Below are 20,975 nucleotides of genomic sequence, written 5' to 3'. Positions count from 1 at the left end.
ACCCTCCTGTCAATGAATACATAATGTAGGTACTTCCCAAGCAAGAAGGGAAATGTTTCAGAACCATGCAGTATAGATTTGTTTAGAGTTTTGACTTGTACTCTGTCCCTACTCTTACCATTGTGGTGACTGTTCGGACTGTATTTTATACAGTTACAGTATTCATCATGTCCAATATTCACTCTCCTTTTTGCTCTGTTTTGTTTTCCTCCAACTCCTGAGAAATATGTCTCTTTAGCTGCTTAATGTTCCACTATGTTCACCAGCTGTCTGCTGTTTGGTGCTGAGCAAAGTCGGATTATCAAAGTTTGTCTGCTGCTGCTGGAAATGAGTGATGAGAAAAAAAAAGGATACTAAAACGCTCCTCAGAGCTGATGAGCTATCAAGTCTAGAAGTGTAGACTGAGGCAGAGAACTTGTGGCACTGAGGGATGGTTTTGTTTGGGGACACAGTGTTGCAGTTGCAGCTCCATGCAAAGTAGTACTCAAAGTCTATTTATGTTCCCTGTTGGCTCCACATAGCCAGCGGCACAATAGACACACAATAGGAGGGCAGACAAATGGTTTAAGTAGTGATGATTTGGTCAGTATATGTTTAAGTTCTCCCACGTGTGGAAACCTGCCAGCTCCTGCAATCCCAGAAGACAGTGGACCTTATAATGCAGGCCCCAGACTGTTCTGGTAAAATTTAGAGAAACACTGCAAATCTTTCTAATGTTTCTAACAAGAGCTCTAGCTCTAGCTCTAGATTGGCTTTTGTGTCACTGTGTTCTCTGCTGGAAACATTCATTCATTCAGTCATTAAATCATGGCCCAGAGTTTTCCAGGAAATGAGATTAGGCTAATCTATGTGCGCACAGCCATTGAAGAGGTGTGGTCCAACAGTGCAGTAAAATGTCTTTATGACTACCTCTTTATGCAATGCATAAAATGCCTTTTTCGGCACTGAGATTGGATATATTTCAAAGTATTTATGTAGATTTATCAAAATACAATGACAATGAATGATTAAAAAAACTAAAAATTGCAAAATAAGCCATAATAGAGTTTGTCCAGCACACATAGATTATCCTAATTTCATTTCCTGGAGAAACTGCTGGACCATGATACAAATAGTATAAATATATAATAGTTTCCAGCAGAGAACACATATTTAGGCCAGTAAAGAATGACCCTGTATGGGATACTTCTTAGACTCTAATGGCATAGCAAAGTGATAAATATTGTGGACCAAGAGACACTGTTTTGATTTGGTTTGGGACTACACTGTGTTCACACTGTATTGCTGTTGTCTCCCCTGCCAGGCTTCAATAAACAATCCTGTTTAAGACATCCTGAGTTTCCTGAAACCTATAGTAGTCTCCAAGGCCATGACGAAATGACATTAAAATGGTGGAGTGCCCCTTTAAATTGTCTTTTTTCCCCTGCACTTTAAAATACTTACATCTAAACACATGGCAGAACTTACCTAGCTCATCCTGCAGAAAGCTGTCTGGTGGATTCACATATTTCATTGTGGACACATTTAACTTCCAGTTGTGTTTAGTGCATTTAACAATCCTGTGAAAACAGCAACCTGTCTGTAAATAAAGGTTTGACTGACACATCATGATACCGGATGTAAGCTGTGAGAATGCTCACCTGCCATCCAGATCTTCGATGTCTTTGATGAATAACCCTCCTTGGTGTTTGCATTGGTTCTTGCACGCTTTAAGGCCAGTGTTGCTCTTGTATATGATGTAGCATTTACCGTCCTCTGGGTTTTTCTTTAAATTGACTCCCTCTTTGAGTGAGCCGACTTCTTCACTGTCCAGTGATAGCAACACCATTGCTATTTGAGAGGCCATTATTTCTAAGACAACAGATCAAATAAAAATGAAATTTCAAGTGGAGTTAAAAAGTTTTTTAAAAAGTTACTGAAAATGGTCATTTGTTGAATTTTCAGCATAAGGAGATCAAATTTACTGAAATCAAAAGTGATTTAAATCAAGCACATCTTAACAGGGCAAGTTACATGTTAACATAGGATCCCTTCTTTGATATCACCTTCACAATTCTTGCATCCATTGAACTTGTGAGTTTATGGAGAGTTTCTGCTTGAATCTCTTTGCAGGATGTCAGAATAGCCTCCTATTTTGATGCAAACTGCTTAAATGCTCACTTCTATTGACTTTTTGAAAACAGAATGTACTTATTAGTGTGGCTGAAAGAGACTATTTGCAGCGACAGAAGATGGAGAATAGACTGGAGATGGGAGATTGGGCGCAGAGTCAGAGAGACGGAGTATAATATAACTGACTTCCTTCCATAAAAACCATGGAACAGCTGCTAGTTACATTTTATTTTTTTACAACCGCTAACATCCTTTTGTCCAATCTATAGTCACATTTTCAAAACTCTAAACAGTTAGCCCCACATCGGTTTGTTCATACCATTAACACAATTCATGTTGTTTACACATGAATTGTGTTAATGGTATAAAAATATGCTGTAAGTTTTTCTTTAGGTACAATCTTACCCAATACCAAAACTATGGATGTTTGTTGTGTTATTTACAAATGCTTACACACAACATGTCAGAAATGAAGACCTTGTGATCAAAACCTTAAATATTGCATAAAGCCTCAACTTCTGCAATAAAAGAAGCTCAAAATCTATATTGAAACAGCTGATAAGCATTTCTTAATGAGCATATCAATGAAACATTAAGAAATAGCTGATTTATTGTAATTTGGGTAAAATAGATCAACCACAGCTAATTCCAATCTCAACCAGAGACATAGGCAGGTGTGGAAGTTCTTTCAATTACATACACAATGCAGTATAAAGGAGACTTTCTGGACTGAGTTTATTCAATGTGGATACAGACCAACACAGAGGTGTAAAGAAAGAAAAAATAATGTCTAGACAAGGCAGACAAATAGTTGGGCCAGGGAGAGTAGTAGCTCATCCAGGGAGAGGATTAATTAGACCAGAACCGGGGAGAGGGAGAAGGAGAGGTAGGGGGAGAGGAGTAGGATTGCGTGGTGGTGTTCAAAGCTGTTGTCACTAATGAAATAAGAGCAACCATCATAGATCATGTGATAAACCATGGTCTATCGATGAGAGAGGCTGGTGAAAGAGTTCAGCCTAATCTCAGACGGTCTACCGTGGCTTCCATTATCTGGACTTTTCAACAAACCAACAGGTGAGCAATTACAGTAATTTCAAATGGGCTTCCTCTATCATTACAGTAAAGTTAGTAGGCCACCAGTCCCAATGCAAAAACAGTATGTTGTATTTTTGTTCCTCTAGGACGCAACGTCTTCCTCCCTCTGGGGGAAGAGGAAAACTCCTCAGTGAAGACCAAGAGCATGTCATTGTAGGACTGGTCATTGTTGACAATGTAATAAAACTGAGAGAAATTCAGACCAGAATTGTTGAGGACAACGTGGTATTTTACAATGTGGAAAGCATTAGCCTGACCACCATTGCTCGGACTCTGAGCAAACACAGAGATCGGATGAAACAGTTGTACACAGTTCCTTTTGAAAGGAACAGTGAGCGGGTCAAGGAACTCAGACACCAATACGTCCAGGTATGGTATCTATCCAATATGCCTTGTTCTATAGTGAGTTTTATAATTTGTTGCTTTACATTGTAGTGATCAGCCAGTAGGGGGGGGGGGGGGGTTGAGATAACAACCCTCAACAGACAGCTGAAGCAACCCCAAAGGAGGCAGTGAAAGGTTTGCTTTCCCTAACTGTGGTTTTGGGCAGTTAGATAAAAACTTACTGCCTCTGGTGAAGCTGAGATAAGACTCGATGCCCTGACTGTTAAAACGACAATATCAACACTAACCAGAAACTAACTTTCATGGCATGTGGTAGCTTGTTTCACAATCATCATGTCACAGAAAAGGAGTCTATACCACACAATGGTGCGGCTCTGTGCCTGGAGAGCTCTGCCGTGTAGAAACAGACCTTGAAGTCTACGACCCAGAATCCTACATCTTTTTTAGATCATGCAAGAACGATTCTATCATTCACAATGCAAGGATGGGGACCCCAGAGCAACAAAAAGGCTACCCAGTGGTGGTCCAGTGGAGAGAATGGGATAGAACCCTTGATGTCTTCTCACACATTGATAAATTATTCAGATGGTATAAACCTTATGTTAGCTATGTAGGAATCAAAAGAAAACTTTTCAGTCCTGAGGACAAGGAAGATGAACAAAAAACAACACCGCAGAGAACCTCAAAGACCTCCATGACGGGGCTGACGGTGACATTGTTCTAATTAAAATGTTTTGTGCAGGTACGAGGACATGTGCAGCGGGTGAGGATCTATCGAGCAGCCCTAAATATTTTACTCCAGCAAGACGTTATCGATAACTCATGGGTGGATGACTATGGCAAAGAAATGGGGAAAAGAAATTTAACATTTCTCATTCCTGAAGAAAAATCAGAAGAGGACAAGAGCAGGTACAAGCGATTTAAGGGTGCCTGTTTGGACGCTCTGGACTGTTGCGACAAGAACACATCTCCCAACACTACTGCTAGCGGTATTATACAGGTAACCGCAGCTTATTATTTATACAATATACTGCAACAAAAGCTATACAAACATGTGTGTATTATGCATATACAGACAAATGGAGCAGAAAACAACCTCACACATGCATTCACACACTGCCCTTCTTTTATATCAAAGGACAGAAATTACGCAGAAGCTTAATTCTGTAACAAAGATCATGGAGGAGGTGATGAGGAATATATACTATACGACAGAAAATGCAGAGGGTTACGGAGGCAAGCAAAAAAAAAAAAGGCCATATTTGACACTACTGGGGTTCGGTACGCAGATTCAGACGTAGAAAACTGGCTCATGAAGCAAGATGCCTATACTCTACACAAGACGGCTCCAGTGCATTTTAAGAGAAACAAGGTTTTAGTGAATTCAATAGATTGGCAATTCCAGCTAGATTTAGTTGACATGTCTGCTTATTCTGCTGAAAATGATGGGGTACGCTATTTATTAACGTGTATAGATTTGTTTTCAAAAAACGCATGGGTGCATTGTTTAAAAAATAAGAGTGGTAAATGCGTCACAGCGTCCTTTAAAGATATCTTAGTTGAAGGTAGAATACTGCATAAAATTCAAACAGGCGAGGGAAAAGAGTTCCTAAACAAAGATTTTGAGGCGTTAATGAAAATTAATAGTATCGTACACTTTACCACATCAAATGAGACTAAGGCATCTGTAGTAGAGCACTTTAACAGGACTCTGAAATCTAAAATGTGGCGTTATTTAACAGCCAATAATTCTAAACGATATGTAGATATATTGCAGGATTTATTCACCTCCTACAATCATAGTTATCATCGTAGTATTAAAATGAAACCGATGTAACAAAAGACACTGAAGATATCGTATTTAACAACTTGTATAAAACAAAAGATAAAAGAGTAATTCTTTTTAAATATAAGGTGGACAATACTTTAAGAATTTCAAAACTATGCAGCCCTTTTAAAAAGGGTTAGGAGCAAAATTATACTGATGAATATTTCACTGTAAAAGAATGTGCGTCAAGGGACCCTCCTGTTTACAGGTTAAAAGACTATGACGGCGAAATATTACAGGGAACATTTTGTGAGCAAGAGATGCAAAAAGTTATTATAGATAAAAACAAAACGTTTAAAATAGAAAAGATTTTATCTAGAAAGAAAAGTCAAGGCAGGGACATGGTGTTAGTCATTAGTCACCAGGTCATTCAGCTACCTTAGCAGATTACAAACACATGTATAAATGGAAACAGAGGATTTTTGTCACCCTGCCCAGCAACTCGTCTGCATTTTTTTTACTCAGGCAATACAATAGCAAACTTTAGAACAAAACTATCCAAGCCTTTACACTTTAAATCAGCATACGAGGTGGGTTTGATAGAAATACAATATCCAAAAACATGGAAATCTTTTTTATCAGACTCAAGACTCAAAATTTGTTGTGTTTGATAAAAAAAATCCAGTATGAATAGAATAGAACTGTCAAAAGTCTTTGATATGGTAGTGAAGCAAGGCGTCTTTCTTGGAGTATTTGCTAGTGACCAGCTTCCTAAATCAGTTATTAAAAAGAGACCCGCCATGTTGGTGGTAAACACAGACCCCTCCCACCTGGGAACTCTCCGATATACTCACATTTTCCTGAATCCTTTTCTGTCTTTCTCAACAGTAATTGTAAGTCCACGCAACATTCTGTTAGACAAGTGCAAGATGTTGATTCTGATAGAGGGTTATCTTCTAACAATGTAATGACTAAATGTAGTAATAAACGGTCATGCAATGATTTTATGATGTGCAAATTTGTGAAAAAAATGAACCCCTGGTGGACAAAATAATTATGCAAAATGTAACCAGTGTGTCCAAGTATCAGATTCTTTTAAATGTGTATAATATTAGAAGCTGTGTGTCATTCATTATCAAAATGATTAATAGATTGAAACGTGTACCACAATGTTCTTTGTTATTCTTTTCTGGTGATATAAATAAAAACACTTTGAAATGATAAAGTTATGTCTCTTTGTATTTCAGGGGTATTCAATAAGAATTCAAAGAGGTCCAGTTAGAGAAAATTTCCCAACACAAAGGTCCGGAACATCAAAGCGACTAACTTGCGTTATCATTCAGTACCATAACGTATAGTTGTATCAACATGTGTTTTTAGTCAACAATGGACTGTCAAATCAAATAATATTTCAGTCAGTTTTCACATCAAACTGGTGTGTTTCCAAAACGTCTCTGGTGAATCTCGCGGACTCGACTCACAAGCATCGCAATGCACAGATTTGATTGGCTGAGCAGCGTTACACGAGACGATTGGAGCACATGCGATTGGTCTGTGAGTTTCCTGGGCCGTGAAACCAGTACAGTAAATGCTATAAAAGCTGCGAGGGTTAAAATAGAAACGCTCCGTCACGAGGTAGTAAGTCTCATTAATAAATCGGCAGTAGGTCTGCAGTCCGGAAAGGACAGTGGCTGTGTCCGGATCCGGACCGCGGTCCGCCTATTAGTGACCTCTGTTGTATTTATTTAAAACCAATAACGATATACAATTAAAAAGTTATCCAATCACTCAATCGCATTTCAGGAGATACAAATTGACTTGTTTCATTGTTTGCTAATTGATGCCCTCTGGTAACAAGAGGTGTAGATGGTCCTGTAATAAGTCTTTTTCTTAAACTCGTCAATTTTTCTTTTGACCTGTTGATTTGGCACAACTGATAAAGCTATGTTCATTCTAGCCAACCTGTAGGTCTCTGGCTGTCAGACACGCTGTGAGAAGCAGTTACTCCTCTTATCAAATCATACACATGAGACCCTTTAATAACATTACTGTTAAACACAAACTCCCCACGTTCAGTCCATGCAGATATGTTTTTTGAGGAGGACATTTTATCCAAAATATGCTGAGCTTTATTCCTGCTGTTTTTTGGTATGTTTTTTAAAACTTCTTCAAAAACAAAATCTCTTACTTCTTGATTCTTCTGCTCCGACCGGCATTGACAAAGTTAGTGTGTTCAGGTCTATTTTTTTGTTTTTTTTATGAAGATCTTCAGTCTTCTGATCAACAATGTCTTTAATAGTACGATCCAAATAATTTTCAACAATTTTCTCGAATAGACTCATGTGCCAGAGGTCTTCTTAAAAAAGCAAGCTGTTGTTTAGGTACTAGAAACATTTTTTGTGCATACACTCCATAGTCATCTAAGTTTGTCTGTGTAAGTATTGTTATAAAAGGCACAGCGATACTCAGGAGGGGGAGAAGAAGAAAACCGCCAGACTGTTTAAGCATCGTCTTCTTTTTCTTAGAAGCGCAAACCTTTTTATTGGCGATTAGTCTAATCCCCGCATTCTTCTTTCTAATGTTTGATCCTGTGTCTTATTTAAAGGAATTTTACCTTTTAAAACATTGTATATTATTTCGCATTTTGTTACAGAGAAAGTTTAAAACAAGAACAGAAAGAGAAAATAATCACTCGTGTGAAATACATGCAGTTGACACACAATTTCTGAATTACACAGTGCGGCTGTACTTATAAAATGAAACATTCCCTTCACTCTTCACTGTAAACTATCACAAGAATTACTACTAACAAAAACATTACTTTATAAGCATGCACGTTTAAAATAGCATAAATTGCAAAGTAACTTTCGTATTCCAAACAAATAGGAGACTTAACAAAACTCTCTTCATCGCGTTGCATCATGGGAATACTGAGGGACCGCCTTTAAGCTCAACTTCTACTGGAAGCCGAAGTGTATCAGCAGCGAACATCAGCATGAGTTTAAACCTGCATGGCAGTACCTGAGTATGCCATCTCTTTCTGAGGGATATCTATGTAACTTCGAGGTCAAAGTCTTAAAAAGACTCGAGTAAAGAAATGTGCTTTAGCACAGCATCGATAATCCCTACACCTTTTCTTTAACTGTTGTTTATGCAGACCTCAGTCTATAAGTTAAGAATCAAACAAGAATGCAAATCCACGATCAATAAGAAAATCACTCACACATTTGAAACGCTTTGTTACTGAAATAGTTTAATCGTCAGTGGATTCTAAAAACAGTAAAAGTAACCAACGTCTTTTTTCCAGTTTCCGACATTAGGATGTGATTTAAGCTGAGATAGATGTCACCCAATCTACTATCCTAAAAGGAGACAATTTTAAGAATCTTTTCTTCTCCTTTCTATGTAAGTCACCATGTTACTTCAATGAAATAAATGCTCTTTTTCTCCTCTCTGGCATCGCAGGATGTTATCGCAATTGCTGTCCTTAGGAGTCACACAAGAACGAAAAGAATAGCCTAAATAATCACTCACACATTTGAAACAGCTTGTTACTGAGAAAATTTAAAACAAAAACGAAAAGAGAAAATAATCACTCACACATTTGAAACAGCTTGTTACTGAGAAAATTTAAAACAAAAACGAAAAGAGAAAATAATCACTCACGCATTTGAAACAGCTTTTTACTGCATTATATGCTTTAAAATTTCTCCCAGTATATTGGTGAGGCACAAGGATTATAATACACTATATCTAACATAACTTTGTTGCATATAGAGGGATAATAACTGATCATCATGATTTTCATAGGGGCCTTAAATGGAAAACCCCGTGTCACCTACCCCCCCGTGACATCCCCACCCCCGATCTATGCGCGTTCACGAGAGCGTGCGGCAGGGGGGTTCGCGGGAGCACGCAAAGCTGACCTTAATATACTACTGCTTTTACTTCTGTAATTCTGTCACTTACATTTTTTTCCTACTCAACATTCTATAAAGTAAAGATGACACTTACATAGTTTGTTGCCAAAAATGCACACATTTGACCCTCAAGCCAAAAATGTAGGATGGTTTACAGTAAAAGGAAACTGAATTACAAAAAAACAATAGATTTCACATTGTCTACTGTGTGCAGGTAGAGCTGAGACATGAAAAGTACAGCAGTTTTTGTAATGCCATCAACTGTTTGTATTTAGAAAGTCGGTGTGCTATGATTGATCTGGTCTGGATTTGATTTTGAGTCAGGTTTGCTGTGTTTTGATAGAGTTTGTGTATGTAGATTATGTTACTTTGCATTTTGAAATGTAGAGCTGGTGTTTAAAGAACAAAATGTGGTTTTGAGCAGAAAATGTACAATTTGACTAATCATGTGAGGTAGGTGTGTTGCTGTGTTAAGAGTTTTGATAAAGTATCTTAAGTTCAGGTAAACGCTTGTTAGGAATTGAAAAATTGTAATGTAGCTAGCCAGGGAACAAATGTATTTAGTTATCCTAATGTTGCACTTTTGAGCTGTCTGGGATATTTCCTGTGTCTCACTTGGCCCTGACTCTTCCTGCAACAAATGTTTGTGAACACAGAACTGTCTTCAATGTAAACTCTGACGACATGCCATTGGCCTAACAAAGCATTTTTACTACGTGAGTTCTTGACTATGTTTAGTAGCTCTCCATACAACTTCCAAGCTCATCCTCCTCAGTTTTTTCTACATGGTCACCATGGTGGTGATGTGTGCTCTCTGGATTTCAGTTGTAATAGTAGAACAATAAAGCCTTAAACTGTCTTTTCAGTTTAAGGCTGAAAAGACAGTTGCCTGATTTTCTAAATGCAGTGTTGGGCAAGCTACTTGGAAGATGTAGTGAGCTAAGCTACTAGCTACTCTACATTAAATGAAGCTTCACTACACAGAAGCTCCGCCCCCCAGTCAAAAAGAAGTGCTCTTAAAGGCACTGAAAATATACTAGAAATTCACATAGTATGCTTATAGTACATTTATACTCCTAACATGCTTACTACAAGTATATTAAAGATATATTCTCCTGAGCTTTAACATACTTCTCAAAAGTATACTTTGAATAAATTGGTAATAAATATATAGTTAATTAAACCTTTAATAAATATGCTTAAATAAAAGTATATTTTTTACAACATTTTAGTCTATTTATTAAAAATATATTTATTTAACTCTTGGTAAATACTATTTAGGTGTACTTTGCGGAAGTACATTGTCAAACAATTACACTTTCAGTGGGTTAAAAATATTTATGCCAAATTTGCTTCATTGTGTAGGCTACTGCAAAATATTGTAATTATTTATGTAATTGCCACATGTTTCAGCCTGATTTCCAAAAGTATGAGTTTTAAAACATATTTTTTTAACATTAAAATGTATTTTTCAAAAGCATATTATAATTTTTTTTCATTCCTTGTCTTTCTTTTAATTTTTTTTAATCAGGTAAATAGCTAGTTGAGATCAGGGACCTCTTTCATAAGGGTAACCTGGCCAAGAAGGAAGCAGCACATGCTGTTAATTTAAACAACAACATATAGAAATAAGCATACTTTAAATCACAATGTAAATATACTTGTTTCTGTGTGTAAACAGTAAACACATGTGTACAGAGGGGTGAAGTGTGCCCTCCCGCCCAGCCCACTAGCAGTGCATTCAGTTGGACCAATCAGAATCAAGGTTTTCAAATCGACGACCCAATCATACAGCGTGAAAGTCTGCTTCACGAAAGTTAACGTTTTTACTGTCGCTGGGAGAGGGAAGCTATTTTGGGCCAGAAATGATTTTGTTTCTTAGGTTTCCTTTGTTTTACCTTACCGACTCGAACGTGGAAGGTGGACACCTCAGACATAATAAGAAAAGAACACAGAAGAGAAGAATATCCGGTCAGCTCTCTGCAGAAGTTAAATATGAGAAGAGCTAAAGAGGCGTGCCTGGCAAGTTACAAGCAGAAGAGGACAGACGCTGATACTGCCAGCAAAAATCGTCTTTCAGGGTAAGTTTATTATTGTTAGCAAGACAACACAATTGTGTAGGTTAACAAAAGTTGAGCTCACTCTGGGTTTGAAAATAATTTCCTTGGTGGATAGCTCTGGTGTGCATTAGCTAATGCTAGCAAGTGGATTAATATATTTGTTAGCTAACGTTAGTTAGCATTTTAACAGCTTCATAATTGAGACAGCAACTTTCGTCTGCCTTATAAACAGTGTTGGGAGAAACGTGTTACAAAATAAACGCAATTAACGTTACAGTAATTAATTGCTTTTTGCTGTAAGGCAATTTTTAATGTTACTAAAATTTCTGTAATATACAATCTCAGTAACCTGTTGCTGGAATTTGATGCATGAGATTTTAACAAGTCAGGCCTGTGCACATGCACTGTTAAAATGACCAATGAGGTCTTTATCAGAGTAAGAAATGCAACTAATATGTTGCTGTCTGTGTGCTAAAGGTTCACATTTTTATAGTCTACCTTAATACTCACATGTCCATGTTTACAGGAAGTTATTGGTCACTGTAATCATTATTATTCCTGCCCATAATGTCAGTAAAGATATCACACAGTTGTCATTTTTGTATAAATTCATTCAAGTACACTGTTTTTTAGAGATTTCTCGTCACTGCAACCATGGAGGGGGTAACGTTAACCATTACAGTGACCAATAACTCAGTTATAACAGCAATGTTAAAGTGTACACGGGTATGTGAGAATTGTTTTATTATATAATTATAATGTTTTATGTCCTGCAATAGCTGACAACACACTATAATAGCATGTGATGTTATATAAAATACTGCTCAACTTTATGTCCATTTTTATGGTCATAGATCCAGTATTCAACTTTTAAAAGTTGAACCTACCCTTTGTCAACTTTAAACAACTTAATGCAAAACCCACAGTTGGAATTTCCTGCCTTAGCTCAAGAAAATGAAATAAAGAATAATAATAAAGATTTGCTATAAGAATAGAATTACAGTGTTTATAATGAAGAACAAAACTAGGTGAAAGTACTGGCCTAACTGAATATTTAAACTCATTTGCAACTGCATTTCTTTTCTTTTAGAGCTTCCTGAGATCGTTGCCTCACTCAGATATGATGATAAGATGACTAGCAGAGCACGACCACATCCGATAGTCCCGTGAAAGGCCAGTTAACCTGAAGTGGTAGGCAGATGACAACAGGGATAAGAATGTGGGTTTAGCTAGCAGGTAAAGTTGTTTCTGCTCTAAACACAAAGACTGATTATTTTGGCACTGCATTTATTGCTCCCAATTTTAAACTAATACTTTAGGTATAGAAGTGGAACATGAAAAATACAAATACTAATAGAGTTAGTGATATGGCATGAAGACAGAAAATTGTATTACAAAACTAAGAGCAGCAAGGGGTCTTGACTTGTTGACTCAGTTATAGTGTCGCACAATGTACTTGTAGTTGATGTTGTGGGCTTGTGGACGGCATTATGAAGAGATTTTTCTGTTTCTGATTTCACAAAGTTTATAAAAAATCGTTTACAATATGATCTGACAAAGTGTAAATAACCACAGGGGTTTATTGTTGTACAAATAATGGTAGATAATTTAAGAAACCAAATCTGTTATGTACCTAATTCACACAATTTCCATAAACTTCAATCCACCCCTCTCGTTTCATAAAATGTCGTCTCTGTCTGCTTGTAGCATCTAAAGCCTTGAAAGCATTAATTTCTGATGTAATTTCTAACTGCTCTAAAGTAATTTATAATCGAATAAGATAAATATCACACTTTCTTTTTTATTCCTGCTCATTTTTATTTCTATTGCAGGTCTTTCTCATGTCTGATATATCTTAACTTGGTGTGATGTGGACCAGAACCTAACTCTTTGGGGAACTCATATTGTTTTGGTAAGCGCATTTAACAAAACTCTTTTAGGGCTGAAACGATTCATCGATAAAATCGATTCATAAAATGCTTGCATCGATGCTTTGTTTAATCCATGTAACTATACAGCACAGTGTTTCGCAGGGACATTTCTTACAGTCACACATCGCGCTTACGCTGTGAACACGACGTGAATATGATGGAGCTGTTTGCAAAGTGGAGGAAGAGAGAGAAAACAGCTAGGGACAAAGTGTCCAAAGTGTGGTATTATTTCAAGCTAAAGAAAACAACAACTCTGTAATGTTATCGTCCGTCCACCGTAAAACAACACTTTTGTCGCCTCGGCAACAGCACAACGGTGCCTTATCAGAAAGCAGCCGGTGTTCTGCCAGCCGACCACAGACAAGGTAAAAGTAACAGCAACTTTAGCATTTAACTGAAATCATGATTGATTGTTGAGTTGAAGCCAAAGTAAGCCGCAGTCCTCAGCTGAAAATGTGCACACATGCGTTTGTTGTTCTGGTTTTTGGGCCGTGAGTTGTAACCTCACAGTCAGGAGTTAATTGGGTGTTAACTCCCCTCCCTCTCTCTGTAGCTCAGACGATCCCTTTTGGAAACTAGCATCAGGTGCCTTAGCTGTTGCTCCTGTAGTGTGTGTGACCCCATGTCACCAATCAGTCAAGTAGTGTGAACACCACAACGACTTCAAGACTGCCGTCATATGGCGGCAAGTTGTGTGAACGGCACGGCCATCGGCCCACGCTGAAAGCCGTGTAGTCTGCACGCGCCTTTAGTATATCTTGTATAGCACTCGGGTGATGTTTGTGTTTGTAAAGCAGCTGTCTGGTTTGCTGTATGACACACTATGAATTTCCGAAAGGACTAATAAATATCTATCACCTATAAACGTGCACAGCTGATCCCGTTACAGGGGGGTTACTTCTTAAACGAGGCATCGATGAATCGTTGAAATAATCTATAGAAGCTTGGTAGTCCTGCCCTAAAGCATACACTGCATTATCGTCTATTTCCCCCTAAACAGGACCATAATTTACTAAATGAACATCATGCTGTGTTGAAGAAGACTTGAAACTCGCGACTGAGATGTTGAGTTGCTAATGTGATCTTTTTGTTTTCGTTTTTTTGATACTAATGTTTTTGATTGGGCCAGTGAGTTGCTAGTTCAACAGTCCCGTTGTTACTTTTTACTGGCCCTGGGCCATCGGGCCACCGTTACTGTCGAGCCCTGAGTCCTATCAATGTCTACATGCTGTCATGTTTTGGGGTCTAGAGTTATTATAGTGTGGAAGCCTGCTGTTTATTAAAATCAACTACTGCAAAACTTGAAAAATGCTCTGGCCACTAAAGCATGTCACTACAGAGGACCGTAAGGATCATACAAGTGTTTTTATGTTTTAGCCCATTGATGACAAATGCATTAACACTAACGCTGACCATTTTCCAAAGCATTATTTTAAAAAGTTTATTTTTATCTTCTAAGTAGCCATAAGGTTGAGAATATTTGTATATAAATCAACAATTTAATAATGCAAAGCAGGTACCATTTTCTAAACACATCCTGGTGCATTCAAGACACCCAATAATTATTAACAGACTCTGACAAACTTTGTTTTGAGTAAGTAAATCCTGAAGTGTAAAACAACATAGAATAATGTAAATTTGGCTTTGTCTGTGTCTTTCATATAGGCTAAAACATTTTAAACCAACAGTTTGGTCCTTGAAATGATTAGGCATTATTTTCTTATTGTTCAATTAAAACACCAAACCATCTGTGAGTCCATTTTGACTTCTGTGTCCCTGCTCCAAGCCCATTGTTCACTACTGAAGACATAAATCTTTAACACCTCACAAATATAAAAAACCCATTTCCAGAAAAGTTGGGATATTTTCCACAATGTAATAAAAACACAAATCTGTGATATGTTAATTCACATGAACCTTAATTGACAAAAATATTTTCAGTACTTTTAACTGACCAGTGTAAATAAAAAGAAATTTATAGTTTTCAAGTCATTAAAATCCATTACATGAATACATGTTTTCTTTTTGTCACCTATATTCTATAAATATACAGGACATCAAAGATGACATCCAGAGAGACCTGCAGAAATCCACATATATGTCATCAACAAGGAGGGTGGAGAAGTTGCAGCTCATGGTGACATTGACATTTATGTTGAAGGAGGAATCATTCTGGACAACATTAGATCTGTAGACCAAGTATTGTGCAATGATGCTGGGAGTCATCTATGTACTGAACATGGCTTACCCCAAAGAGCTGAAATACTCCTATGAATTCATTCAAAAATTGCTCTTGCAAATGGATGGAGAAAGGCTTTCCCCCAAAGTCCTGGTGTGAACATTTAAAGCTGCACGATGGATTTTGTGGAATATTCACCTGAAATAAAAATTGCAATCCTGGAAATAAGCCAGGTTTCCATCCAGATGCATCACAAAATTCCTCCATCTATCCACTACCGCCATATGAATATTAGAAGTGAAGCGCTTTGAGATAAACAGTTGGTGACGTCAGCGCTATTAAACCATTGCATAAGAAGAGGACACAATGAGATGATGTCCAATAAAGGGCAGTCAAAGTTCAAACGATGGAGAACCTTGTGGAAAACATGTTGGAATTATGAGATTTCTTGTTTGTTTCATGTAGGAATGTTACAGCCTCCTCATTGCTCCACACGGAAGGGATGTTTTCATTTGCCACTATTTTTATTATTCTTAGAGGAGCTTAAGCTTCAGTGGACATTTAAGTCACATTTGATATACAGTATATCATGATTTATTCAGTAAGTTTGTTTTCATATTGATACACCAACTTTTTCACCTCAGCTAAGCATAAATCTGGGCAGGGTGATGCATATGTTGTCAGAAGTGGCACGGTTTGCCGTGAGGTCATCTGAGGCGTGCCCAGTGTCCAAACTGCATGAGGGACCCCCATGGGTAACATTAATGATGGGATGTGTATAGTGTAATTTTCAGTAATACTGGTCATATGTCATCATTTTACTGATTACATTTTATTTGATTATTTATTTTGCTCAAGATGTGTTACATGCTGCTGTACCTTTTAATGTACGGGAATTCATTTTTGTAATGTACACAAAATTAAAAGTTTTTTAGTTGTCTGTATGTGTGTGTGTTGTAAAATACTTTTTTAAACTGATGTTTATTAAAAAGAGCATTTTGCAAGATATTTTTAATGCATTAATAATGCATTATTCTCACACTGAATGGTTTCATAAAGCAGCTTCCCAAGATATTAATAGTGGCTCTTGGAGTATACTAGTAATAAATTACTAAAATGCTGAAATGCTAATAATAATGTTCAGGGAACACATTTAAAATATATTTAAACTGTTCTTCAAGTATAGCACAAAAGGGTATTTTAAATTAATATTGCAATTATCTTAAAGTTGACTTTAAGTATTTCTAAAATTACACTTAACATACTTTAAGTTGTTCAAAAGTAACACACTTAATATACACTTAGTATAGTACAATTAAAATATGATAAGTGCATCCAAAAAAAGTGCTAGGCCTACTTAAATATATTTCTTTTTCACCCGGGCCTGCCACTACATATCAAAGTTTCCTCCGTCTTTAGCAGCCCAAGGATCGGTACGTGGAAGCGCTTCTGCCGGCTACACCTACACATACAGGTCCGTGCGTGGCCTTGGCGTCACTTACTGATCCTTCAGAAATGCATGGGAAAATGCAACGTGTGTAGAAGCTACCGCGCTACTCGACCAATAAAAAAAAGCCTCGTTACAGGAAAGCTATTTGATTCAGAAAATAGCGACGCTACCACTAAGATAGAGAAACTACTACTGACAAATGTAGTTAAAGTAGTTACGGCGCTACTGCCCGGCACAGTCTGGGTGACAGCTCTTTACGGTTAATGAAATAAAATACAGATAACAGACTGGTGAAGTTAAGAAGGTAGTAGATTACTGGCCCAAAGAAAATACTAGAGTGAAGAGCAAAAGTACAGTTTTAAAAAAGGAAAGTGAAAGGTGCCAATACTTATTTTTACAGCACAAAAGAAAAGTCTGTAATGAGGAACTTCCTCCAGCCAGAGAACTTCTCTCCCTTAACTTTTCAGCACCACCTTTGCGGTGTGTCGCACGTTTTCTATCGGGGCGTTTCAGCCGTTTATTTATGTCTGGTGTGGAGTGTGTGATTGATTGACTAGTAAAAAAGCCTCCGCTATGAGCCAACTCATAAGAAAAGTGAGGGGGACAAAACAGATTTAGTATAATGGCTCCTACACGAATGGCTACAATATCCTTGTCTATATCACTTCCTGTAATTTATTTGTGAAAAATAATAAATTGAAACAAAAAGCAAATTCCTAAAGTTTCAGTGCTGCAATACAATTTTTCTCAATTGTAAATGGTAACACATCGACCACAACCTGTCAGTCATGTACCAACCCCCTGAACCTAAATTACAAGCACATCACCTGCTTTCCACTTTGCAGTTTGAAAACATTATTCAGTTTACTCCACATACACTTCTGTTACGCTGACTGCGTGACGAGTTTTGACACTGACCTCAGTTTTGACCAATGCATTACATTACATTACATTTAACTGACACTTTTTCCCCCAAAGTGACTTATAATTGTTTTATTTGTCAGAAGGCATGTGTCTTATCCTATCGCCACGCGGCGTGGGGGACTGGGACAAAAATTCGGCCCTGGCACTGTAGCACGTCAGCCCACCTTACCACGCATCCCCACGGATACACATTCACTACTTAGGCTACATATGTGTACAGATGGTGAAACAATATAAGCAGTAGGCCTACTGTATGTAACAGCAAGCGTCACTTTGTCTTGAAAAGAAGTGGTGACATAAGGTCTGAGAATACAGGCGTGATGAAAGACTGTGGTCACGAGAACAAGACGAGAAGATATTTTAACAGTAATTTGAATAAATATTCCTTAATGAAATATATGAGTGGGGCTTTTGAGCATTAAACTCTTAATTTCCTGCATTCTCGAGACATTTTCTGCAATAATTTATGGGGTAAATGTCTTTATTTCTAAGAATGGCAGCACAAAATTCAGGTGCCAGGTGACAATTCAAAATATAACAACAAAATGGAATATAATGCAGTAATGGGCGGCGCAGTGATGCAATGGTTAGCACTGTCACCTCTCAGCAAGAAGGTCGCGGGTTGCCCCGGCCTATCAGTAGCTTTTTTGTTGCTTTTCTTTTTTACCACTGCCTTTAACTAGTAGATTGATAACTTACACTGCACTGTAACATTTACTGTATTTTTTTTCTTTGTTTTTAGCTTTTTACCATTGCTTTTGATTAAATATTTACACGGTGAGAAATGAGTAGGTAACTGAGTGAAGAGATAATGAGAGTGAGATTGAACAGAGTGAAGGAAGTGGTCTTAAATCTCGTGCCTGAGTGATTTGCAGGAACCTCTGTCCACCTGTAAACGCGCAGGTGGGTCCAGAGTATAACTGGATCAAAGTGGCCTGCGGACAGACGTCCTGATTTCTCTGTAGTGTCCGAGGGTTTTTGGAGTTTCAGTGGACCGAAAGATTTCTATGGACCCGAGTACAGACTAGCTAGAGAGAGTAGATTAAGTGTACTTCTCTGTTTATTCTCTTTTCAGAATTATTGTAACTCAATTATTTGCTCAACCCCTCAGCCTGTTTTTATTTTCCATTTAACTCTTTTAACCCTGATTGTACACTGCACTGTAACTTTTATTAGTTTTTAATGTGTATTTTTTATATTTCCCTGTTGCTTTTATATGTTTTGTGTAAAGCACTTAAGCGCTTAAGTAACTTTCTTGGACAATGCACATTTGTTTCTTCTATGTTTAAATTGCATTGCATGTTTTCTTATTGTGGAAATAAACTTTCTCAAAGCATTTTCATTTGTAATTTAACATTTCTTGTTCCAAGCTATTTTTCAGAACATATTTACCTAACCAATTTCGCTTTCAAATCTTTGGTAACAGATTAGTAACATTTCGTGTGACTGGCACACAATGCTCAATAGTTTATTAGAGCACACGTTTAAAACACATTTACACATGCAGGAGTATGTTTAAATTAAAGTAAGAGTCTGTGTGCTCTCTGTCTGTTTGTCTGCTGTTACTGTCTGTCTCTAATGCAGTCAATTCCAACCAGAACATTTATGTGCACTGTTTTCTTCCTTCCTCTACCACACTCCTCCCATGGTAGCCTACAAGAAGACCAGGGCTACCGATTCCAGCAACATACATGAACACAGTAGCCTATAGAACATTGCAGAAAAAAATGTTTTCTCACACACTGCGCTCCACACTGGAACACACATGAATAAAAACATTACTCACTAGCCTACTTAATTCTGCTCTCCTTGCCTTCACTTCTAACATCTCCACACAAAGCACGGAACATACACCTCTTCTGCAAACACAGTAGCTTGCCCTACCTCTTTCTTTCTTTCTCCCTGTATTTATCGGCCCTGGGGACTTTCTCCATCAGCAGTGGGCTGTTTTATAAAGTGGCGGAAATGACAATACACTGGCGATTTCCACCCGCGATTCCGTTTTCACCCGCGGAGGAGGCTTGTTACTGAGGAAGTCAATCGAAACCAACATTGTACCCAGTTGCACCTGCATCAAAGTGTTCACTTTACCTGGTCCGTGCTTGTGAATTATCCACCGTCTGAGTCTTATAATGTAGCCTAATAGATCATAATTTCTCTGTGTTTCGCTGCAAAATGCTTAAAATGGTCACCAAATATAGTTGGGCGGCCGTTAATGTACCTCAACGTACCTAATGTACCAAATCCTATGTTTCCTGAATCCCTAACCTATATTTCCTTGAATGAATAAATTAATGCAGTATATCCATGTGCTACATATACAAAGGTGTCGACAACAACAATAATATTAGGCCTAATAATTTGTCAATAATAATCATTATTTTTATATATGACACATTTGTTGTTTTAGTATTTGTTCTATCTCTTTCATGTTTTCTTGCCTTACCATTTGAGGGGTTCACCGCAACAGTCTAACTTCCCACCTTCTGTTGCAGTACTTTGCATTTCCATTTTATTTCCTTTAATCATGTTTACATAGGCTACACAATGTATCTTTCTGGCGCTGGTTCGGTTCAGGAACCGGACCTTTAGACATGAACCTGCTCTAGTGGGACGCAGAGACAGACAAAACTATTTATTATGACTTTATTCTCGAATTATTAGGCTACAACTTTTTTCCCCCTGATAATATCACTTTATTCTATTAGCCTAGTTAAAATACAGGACAAAATAAAAAATTAGGGGATTAAAGCAGCGGATAAAACAGGTGTTTTTTGATAGAGAGGAAGCAGTGAGACAAGCTACCATATGTAAAACATTATTAGAGCATGTTAAGAGACACTTACCCTCTTAAGGAAGAGCCGTACATCAGCAGTTCTTGTTAGAGCTATTTTCTGCATGGTTACTATCAGGCACTGTTATATAGCATGATGGGAGGGTGGGTTGGAGTGAGGGAAGGGAGGGGTGGGGGCAGTGTGACTTCCTGTCCACTTTGCAAAATTGGCTTCTAAAACTACACCTGTTGTGTGAGTTAAACTTGTCCTGAGACAAAATGTAAATATAATTAAAGCTGCAAGCAGCGTTGGGCGGGCCCTCTTACTTATAAGCGCGTCCGCGCGTGAGCCGCCCGAGTTGCACATTCTGGAGCTCTGCCGGTGCGGCTGTGAATTTCCTACGCGGTTCCGACGCCG

The 20,975-nt window shown here is 37.8% G+C and overlaps 1 protein-coding gene and 1 long non-coding RNA gene across 2 annotated transcripts in view; one reads left to right on the top strand and one right to left on the bottom strand.

The window, feature by feature from the left end:
• LOC119918134 (cytidine monophosphate-N-acetylneuraminic acid hydroxylase-like) overlaps positions 1–20,730 on the bottom strand; it is a 51,657-nt gene extending 30,927 nt beyond the window's left edge. Inside the window, exons 1-3 of the mRNA XM_038738686.1 lie at positions 20,631–20,730; positions 1,641–1,851; positions 1,468–1,559 (exon numbers count right to left, since the gene is read on the bottom strand). Coding sequence (XP_038594614.1) covers positions 1,468–1,559; positions 1,641–1,846 — 298 coding nt within the window. The 5' untranslated portion in view covers positions 1,847–1,851; positions 20,631–20,730. The remainder of the gene's footprint in view (positions 1–1,467; positions 1,560–1,640; positions 1,852–20,630) is intronic.
• LOC119918135 lies at positions 12,201–16,354 on the top strand. Its single transcript, XR_005447396.1, has 3 exons — positions 12,201–12,536; positions 13,133–13,212; positions 15,285–16,354. It is a non-coding gene; the product is annotated as an uncharacterized LOC119918135 (long non-coding RNA).
• Positions 20,731–20,975: the final 245 nt, after the last annotated feature.

This window comes from Micropterus salmoides, unplaced genomic scaffold, assembly GCF_014851395.1.
Source record: "Micropterus salmoides isolate LMB-PRFRI ecotype aquatic unplaced genomic scaffold, ASM1485139v1 Ms_hic_scaffold_23, whole genome shotgun sequence".
In the NCBI taxonomy this organism is placed as follows: domain Eukaryota; kingdom Metazoa; phylum Chordata; class Actinopteri; order Centrarchiformes; family Centrarchidae; genus Micropterus; species Micropterus salmoides.
Note: the sequence above shows the minus strand (reverse complement) of the source record. Positions and strands in the feature narration are given on the sequence as shown.